An 8,497-nucleotide genomic window follows, 5' to 3' on the forward strand; every position below is an offset into this window, starting at 1 on the left:
TTTCATTTTGGAAACAGGGTCTCCTAAGCCAGCGCGCGGCTGGCTTCGCACCTGCGCGGTCCTCCTGTCTCCGCCTCCCAAGCGCGGGGATGACGAGCGCGCGCCACCACGCCCGGCAGCACATTTTATTTATTCATTCTATGTCTATTTGTTGGTCGCTGGAAATGTGGGTTGTGTTTATTTTGGAGTTGTGTTTGGGTTGTGTTTGTTTGTGAGTAGCGCGGCTGTGACCAGTCCTGCGTACGTTTTTATGTGGACATCCGATTTCTGTTCTTTGGGACATACACCTGTGAGTAAAATGGCTGGATTACATTGTAATTTTTTGCTTAACTTTTTGTGTGTGGTACTGGGAATGGAACCCAGGGGACTCTACCTCTGAGTTACACCCCCAGCCCTATCTTTTTAGTTTGTTTGTTTGTTTGTTTATTTATTTATTTATTTATTTATTTATTTATTTTTGGTAGTACTGGGGGTGGAACCCAGAGGCTTTCTACCTCCAGGCTATACTCCCAGATCTGTTTTATATTTTATTTTGCAACAGGGTCTCACTAAGTTGCCGAGAGCCTCACTAAGCAGCTGAGGCTGGTGCGATCCTCCTGTCTCGGCCTCCTAAGCGCGGGCACGGCAAGCCTGCGCCACCACGCCGGGCTGCTCTGAACTTTATGAGGCTCCGTCATGCCATTTCCTCAAGAGCAACAGCACCGTTCAACCCTTCCACCCGCAAGGCCCGAGGAGGCTGAGGCAGGAGGACCCGGGTTCACGGCTATGCTTAGCCGCTTAGCGAGGCCCTTTGCAATCCAGTGAGACCCTGTTGCAAAATAAAGTAGAAAAAAATCGGGCTGAGGGTGTAGCTCAGAGGTAAGCGTGCCCTGGGTTCCATCCCCATTACCGCAATAACAATAATAAAATAATAATAATAATAATAATAAATAATAATAATAATAATTTCTGCCTCTCCTTTTCCTGTTCTTTCAGTCTTCTTGTAGAGCCAGCCGGAGCACCGTGAGCGGCTACTTCCTGGCAGGCCGGGACATGGCATGGTGGCCAGTGAGTATACCCCAACTTCACACACACTCATACACGCGCGCACACACTCCTTGTGAGTCAACCTCCGGGCCAGCTGGTAATGGCTTCCCTGCAGCCAACCTGGGGCAGCTGGAGTCCCAGCGTAAAGGGGGCGCTAGTCTAAAGCCTCAGTCTGCTCCGAGGCGGCGCGCTGGGCTTGGGCTCACGTCTCTCATGCCCCAGCCTCCTCGTCTCTCCTGTGGAGTCAGGACGGCCCCAGTTAGGGCCCGAGGTTAAAGGCGCCGTCAGGGGTCCGGGTGGGTGGAGTGGGGGGCCGCGCTCACACTCACCGTCTCCCCTTTTCTTGCAGATTGGCGCCTCCCTCTTTGCCAGCAGCGAGGGCTCTGGTCTCTTCGTGGGACTGGCGGGCTCGGGTGCGGCCGGAGGCCTGGCAGTGGCTGGCTTCGAGTGGAATGTGAGCCCCGTGGCCGGCGCCGCCTGGGGGGAGAACTCCTGGCTTTCAGGGCTCCAGAAGGGGCCACCTGCCTGTAGCAGCCAGAGCGGGGCAGGGGCCGCCCAGGCTCTCTCTGCGGGGCAGGCGGGTCTGGCTGAGTCTCCGGGAGCTGCACCCGGGCCCTCACCTGCATCTGTCCCCGCAGGCCACGTACGTGCTGCTGGCGCTGGCGTGGGTGTTCGTACCCATCTACATGTCCTCGGAGGTGAGTCTGTCGCCGGGTCTCACAGGGCTGGGCCTGGGGCCGAGGTGGTGGCCGAGGGCGGGCGCCCCCAGGCAGGGTTTACCGTGACTCCCGCTAAGACGCCCTGAGGCGGGCTCCCTCGGACCCCAGCTGCCTGCGATGCTCCTGGCGGCCGAGCTGAGGGCACGCCTGGATTGCACATCTGCTCTCATTCTGGTCAGCACACCTGTACCTGGGTCTCACACCTGGGCTGCACACCCAGGTTTCATTCCAGGCGGCCTAGCTGGGTCGCACACCTCAGTGGGGCACTTGGGTGATAGCTGGGCAGCGGAGCCGGGGGGCACGCCCGCATGGCACGCCCGGTCTACACGCCTGCACGCACTACCCTTAGTCCCTGCTGTCATGCCCAGTTCCTTTGTCCCGGAGAGACCACCAAGGAGACCGTCACCGTATGTAAAAGCAGAGGGCCTTCATTCAAGCTTAAGCTTGGGTGCCCGACATAAACGGACACAGCGGTTCAGTACGGGAACCCCGAGCACACTTTAGTTTTCATTTTTATACCCTAAGAGCCTCTACTGATTGGACAGTTCTCATGACCTTTACCGCGATTGGCTTAGAAGACCTATAGCATTAGCTGTTCATGTGGATTGGTTACCATTGTCTCTGGGCAGCTGTCTCAAGACTGGGGTCTGTATTTTGACATATTTGTCTTAACTTTCCAGAATATCACCACAACTGCTAGCCCACAGAATGTCATCTTGACCTGGTCAGGGAGGGACCACCAGACCACCAAGGACATCCTGTTTTAGTCCTTGGGCGAGTGAATCATAAATAGCCCTTAGGTCAGGCCTTTTAGTCATTTTCCTCAGCAATTTTTACTTAACTATTTAACTGCCATCTCACTGCCCTGCAGTTACTAAATCCTACAGACTCAGTTGCAGGTTTCTTTTCTTTTCTCTTTCCTTCCTTTCTTTTTTTACAGTACTGGGGATGGAACCCAGGGGCATTCTTCCTCTGACCTACACCCCTAGCCCTATTTTTATTCTTTATTTTGAAACCGGGTCTCACTGAGTTGCAGAGGGCCTCGCTAAGTTGCTGAGGCTGTCCGCGAACCGCGATCCTCCGGTCTCAGCCTCCCGAGGGCTGGGATGACGAGCGTGTGTCCCCATGCCCGGCCTGTCCTCTGGATTTGTCCTCAGGGCCACACACGTGCCCCCTCCACTCCACCGCAGCCCTGACCGCCGCCCCGTGGGCCGCAGAGCTGCGGGGAGAGGCGAGCTGGACGGGCTCAGCTCTCGGCCGCCCTCCACAGATCGTCACCCTGCCCGAATACATCCAGAAGCGCTTCGGGGGCCAGCGCATCCGCATGTACCTGTCCGTCCTGTCCCTCCTGATGTCCGTCTTCACCAAGATATCGGTGAGCTGCCCCACCGCGGCCGTCCACCGGCAGAGCCCGGGAGCACCGCCCGTCCCGGGGCCCCCGGGACAGACCTGACATTCCCTCATCCGAGCTCCGCCTCGTTGAGCAGCCAGGGAGGCCGAGGCCCAGAGAGGGACAGCGAGTTGTCCAGAGTCACGGGGTCCAACCAGGGAGTGGGTCCGGGGACTCAGGGGCTTGCTGTGGCCCAAGTGGGGCCCAGCAGCAAGGGCCCGACCCTGATTTTGCAGATAGGGAAACTGAGGCCTGGGGAAGGGAAGGAATTTGCCCCGAGTCTCTCGCTCAGAGGCTGTTTCAACACCAGGCCTTCCGGGCGTGCGGCCTCCCTGGACCACCGAGCTGAGCCCCAGTTTCCTTCCTTGTATGGCGGGGAGAAAGAGCCGCCTCTCAGGGCCGGCGTGAGGGTGGGTGAGGGCCGGCGTGCTCCGAGGCCTGGCTTCTTTCTCAGTGGCACAGTCGCCTGCTGGGTCCGCCATGCTTACTTCTGGCACTAGGCCCAGGCTGGGTAAGACTTTAGTGGCAGGCGTGGAGATGCGGAGGCCAAGCTGTGGGGCGGCTGGAACCGGCCCTGAGAGCCCTGGCAGGTCCTGCTCCCGCCCACCCGGCGGCCTCCAGGAATGGGGTGGCAGGGACCTCAGAGCATCTTGTTAGCAGGAGCCACTTCCCAGCGATGTTGTCAGGACGTGCTGCACCGCCATCTTGACCAGACCCATAGAATCCTATCTGAGAATTCCATTTATTATTATTATTATTCATTATTATTATTATTGTGGGTCTGGGGATGGAACCCAGGGGCATTCTACCTCTGCTCCACACCCCTAGCCCTATTTTTAAAAAAAATTTTTTTTGAAACGGGGTCTCACTAAGTTGCCGAGGGCCTAAGTAGCTGAGGCTGTCTGCGAACCTGCGATCCTCCTGACTCAGCCTCCCGGGCGCGGGGATCACAAGCGTGCACCACCACGCTGGGCTCTGAGGACTCCTTTAGAGACTGGGGAGTCCTGGCCTTCTCCTCCCCTCTTCCTTTCTCTCCCCCATCTCCTGAGCCTCACCTCCATGGAAGCCAGAGGCCCAGAAATTAAAACCGCCCAGCCCCAGCATCACTGGGGTGGCATCTGAGTGGGCTCCAGTGGAGAAAGGACTGGCAGTGGGCAGAGGAGCAGATGCTGGGGAGGGGGTGGAGGGGGGTGGCCGGCCAGGGGCCTAGGCTCCGGGGGTCTCTCCCCAGATGGGACACCATGAGAGAAGCTAGGAGCGGGTTTATAGGGAGTGGTGAGGACTGAGGCAAACCAGACCACGGGCCGCGGCGCTCACACAGCCGGCTGCCACCCGGGGCGCTCGGGCTGCGGGCTTTCCACCCCTGCTAGAGGGCTACAGTGCAGTGACATCAGGGTATCGGGTCCTAAGAACCAAGGAGTCCGAGGGGCCTGGGGACGTCACGCAGGCGCAGGGGCGGGGCCAGGTTAGCATGGTGGTCTCCCTGGAGCCTCCCGGGCAGTGGGCTGTATGGGAGGCCTGCAGGGGTTCCCCGGGGCCCGTGAGGGAGGCAGGAGGAGCTGTGGCGGCTGTTTACCCAGCTGACATCATGCGGTAGATTTGACAAGTCCCGCTCGGGGTGGGCTTCGCACGGGTGGCTGGGCGGGACTTCTAGACCACTGGGGCTAGCGCTCAGGAGGGCGGGAGGGTCCTTAGAGACTATCCCGTCCAGCGCCCACTGTGTGGATGTGACCTGGACAGCCACTCTCACCTGGCCAAGGCCGCCATGAGCCGGCAGAACCTGCTGGAACCCAGGTCTGTCTGTCTGTCTGTCTGTCTGTCTGTCTCTCTCTGCCCTGGGGCCTGACCATAGCACCACTGCCCCCAACAGAGGCTCCGGTGCTTCCGACTCCGCGTGTGACCGGGTGATTCAGGCCACCCAGCTATAAAATGGGGAAAACCAGTCACATCAAGGCGGCTGTGGAGCCGGCGCTGGGCCCTGGGCAGAAGCCGGAGGAGCGCTAATTGCTGGGCTTGGTCTGGGAGGGACCCGGCCGCCCTGAAGATGGCTTTGCCCGCAAAGCCATTTGAAGCCCTTGCACCGGCCGCCGCCCCCAGCCTGCCCTGGAGGCCCTGACCTCAGCGGGCTGAGCCCTAGGCACGCCTCAGTGTCTGCACACCCCGGGCTCGCCCCAGACGCGGCCTGTCTGGAGGGACAGAGCTGGCGGGGACACTGGCCTGCAGACAGGCCCACGTGGTTGGGTGTGGAGATTCACCGCCTGACCTCCACCAGGGCGCGCCATCACCTCGAGCTCCGGCCAGTCCTGTAACTTCTGGAAACAAGGGAGCTGGGTGTGCCGGCCTTTACCCCTGGAGTAGATCCCCCAGTGCACAGGGTCCTCCAAAGCGCAGCCAGCTACACTGCGAGCCTTCCCCCTCCTGGCCTTCCGGCGTTGACAGGAACCTGCCAGGTCTGTTCCTGCCGGGGATGAACCCAGGTGCAGTCTACCGCTGACCTGCATCCCAGCCTTACTTATTTATTTATTTATTTATTTATTTATTTATTTATTTATTTATTGTGTGTGTGGTACTGGGGATGGAACCCAGGGGCTTTCTCCCTTCGAGCTACACCCCAGCCCTATTTTTTTTATCCTTTATTTTGAAACTGGGTCTCACCGAGTTGCAAAGGACCTAAGTAGCTGAGGCTGTCCGTGAACCTACAATCCTCCTGTCTCCGCCTCCCAAGCACTGGGATCACAAGTGTGGGGCCACCATGTCCTGTTTTTTATTTGAAACAGGGTCTGCTGGTTTGTTGGGAGTCTTGCTACATTGTTGATTGCAGGTTCAGGGCCAGCCTCAGCAGTTTAGTGAGACATTGTTCTAAGATAAAAAAAAAAATAAATACAGCTGGCATGGTGGTGCAAAAAAAAAAAATTACAGTTGGGCATGGTGGCACACGTTTGTAATCCCAGCATTTGGGAGGCTGAGACAGGAGGATTGAAGTTCGCAGACAGCCTCAGCTACTTAGGCTCTAAGCAACTCAGTGAGATTCTGTTTCAAAATAAAGAATAAAAAATAGGACTGGGGGTGTAGCTCGGAGTTGGCGTGCCCCAGGTAGTAGCAGGGGTCACAGGGATGGAAACGGGGTAGATGTGTGGACCCCACAGAGGAGGGGAGGCGGCTCCGTGGCATGGCTGAGCGGGGTAGGCGCACCGGGCGCACAGCCTCCTTTGGCCTTGGGTGGGGTGGACCTGAGGCGCCCCTTGTCCTGCCCGCTGCCTCCCCACTATGGAGCCCCGGCTTCTTAGGTTCCACCTCCAGGGCCACCGCGGCCCCGCTCCTCGCGGAGTGCAGTGTGCTGGCCGCCATACCTGCCCGCTGGCAGGCTGGGAGCCCTGGATGAGCCTGAGGACGAGGCTCAGAAACGTGGCTTCCAGAACACCTGTCATTTGTCAAAGGTGGCGGTTGGCAAGGGCTTCCCGGGGACACCCCACACCGGCTGCAGCTCTGTCCCCCTGCACCTGTTTCCTGGGCCCCACCCTCCTCCATGGGCATCCCCCATGGCCTCTTCCTTCACGAGGCCGCCCTTGGGGCCCAGCGCTGCCTCCCGTCTCCCCCGAGCTGCTCTCGGGGGCACGGGCCACTGGCGCTTTTATTCACGATAGCAGGTCCCCTGTCATCTGAACGCCCCCACGGCGGCCCAGGGCCAGCTCTCCCTCCCACCTCACCAGAGCCCCGGGACGGGACCCAGGCCGGCAGGCGGCCAGGGCCTGGGGTGCCAAGCTGGGGTCTCATGGCACCCCAACCGCCCCCCAGATCGACCTGTACGCGGGCGCCCTCTTTGTGCACATCTGCCTGGGCTGGAACTTCTACCTTTCCACCACCCTGACCCTCGTCATCACGGCGCTCTACACCATCGCAGGTATGGCGCGTGGCATTCGGGGTGGGGGGGGACCCCAGGCCTCCACTCCCCGCCTGGTCACCTGGGAGGGATCCCTCCATGGAGGCCAGCAACCTTGCGCCGTGTCCCGCAGGGGGCCTGGCCACGGTGATCTACACGGATGCCCTGCAGACGGTCATCATGCTGGTGGGGGCAGTCATCCTGGCCATCAAAGGTGAGGTCTGGGCTGCCCGCACGCGGCAGGGTCCCTGTGGTCACGCCCTGGGGCGCGGGATGGGGCCTGCAGCCCAGCTGTTAACAGCTGTACGTCTGTCTGGGAGGAGCTGACTCAGATGCGGCTGCTGGGCCGCCCTGGCTCAGGGCTCCAGGTGAGGCGGGGCTGCAGGCGGGCGGACGCAGCAATTGGAGACACAACACTGCCCGGGCGTCACCTCCAATTGTTTAAAATCGGATATAAAATCCTAAGCGGTGATGCCATGCCGCCACACAGAGGCGGGGAGGGAGGGACAGCGCAGACGTTCTGACGGTGCCCGTCTGGGTCCCGATGAGGTTTCAGGGTTGCCCGGGTTGGGGGCGGGGGAACAGGGAGCGTGAGCTCCCGAGTCGGCTGGAACAGCGCCTGCCCAAAGCACCCGGTCAGGACTTTAAACGCAAGCCACTGCCTCCGGAAGGGTCGGGAATGTCAAGGAAAGATGCTTTCGTTTCCTTGAGTGGCCAGCGCAGAGCCTGGCAGCGGAGCCCGGCCCAGAGGCCAGCAGGGAGATCTCTGTGGGGCCAACAGGATGTGGCGGTGCCCACGTGCAAAACACTCATTTAATAGTGTTAATTAGTTTATTTTATTTTTGTGGTACTGGGGATGGAACCCAGGGGGAGTCTACCTCAAAGTTACACCCCCAGACCTATTTTTTATTCTATATTTGGAAACAGGGTCTCACTGAGTTGCAGAGGGCCTCACTAAGTAATAGCCGAGGCTGTCCGCGAGCCGCGATCCTCCTGTCTCAGCCTCCCGAATGCTGGGATGACAAGCGTGCGCCACCACGCCCGGCTTAGTGTTACTTTAAATACAAATAAAATAGTTATTCAGTCACCTTTTTCGTTTGTTTGTTAAGCCCTCTTACCCACCACATCTTCCAAATTCCAGGAAAGACCAGGTGGGGAAAATTCCAGTTAGGTGCGATAGGAAGTTTCTGTGAGATGAGGGAGGGCGGTGGGCAGGAGCTGCGGACTCGGGCCGCCCGGCCGGCCACCCCACCCCATCCCTCCCGACCCCTCCAGCATTCGACCAGATCGGCGGCTACGGGCAGCTGGAGGCGGTGTACGCCCAGGCCATCCCCTCCAGGACCATCCCCAACACCACCTGCCACCTGCCACGCGCCGACGCCATGCACATGTTCCGGGACCCCTACACGGGGGACCTCCCGTGGACCGGGATGACCTTCGGCCTGACCATCATGGCCACCTGGTACTGGTGCACCGACCAGG

General features: G+C 59.6%; 1 protein-coding gene across 4 annotated transcripts in view; it reads left to right on the forward strand.

Moving 5' to 3' along the window:
• The window catches only part of SLC5A10 (solute carrier family 5 member 10), a gene marked incomplete at both ends in the record, with an annotated part of 54,587 nt that overhangs the window by 10,972 nt on the left and 35,118 nt on the right, over positions 1-8,497 (forward strand). For 3 of the 4 annotated variants that reach the window (XM_080713446.1, XM_080713447.1, XM_080713449.1), the window contains 7 exons: positions 976-1,047; positions 1,376-1,480; positions 1,665-1,724; positions 3,016-3,120; positions 6,931-7,036; positions 7,149-7,229; positions 8,291-8,496. In XM_080713446.1, the coding sequence (XP_080569572.1) occupies positions 976-1,047; positions 1,376-1,480; positions 1,665-1,724; positions 3,016-3,120; positions 6,931-7,036; positions 7,149-7,229; positions 8,291-8,496 (735 nt within the window). The remainder of the gene's footprint in view (positions 1-975; positions 1,048-1,375; positions 1,481-1,664; positions 1,725-3,015; positions 3,121-6,930; positions 7,037-7,148; positions 7,230-8,290; position 8,497) is intronic. The other variant, XM_080713448.1, reaches the window with a different exon arrangement.

This window comes from Muscardinus avellanarius (genome assembly GCF_963383645.1).
Source record: "Muscardinus avellanarius genome assembly, chromosome: 16".
Classification (NCBI taxonomy): domain Eukaryota; kingdom Metazoa; phylum Chordata; class Mammalia; order Rodentia; family Gliridae; genus Muscardinus; species Muscardinus avellanarius.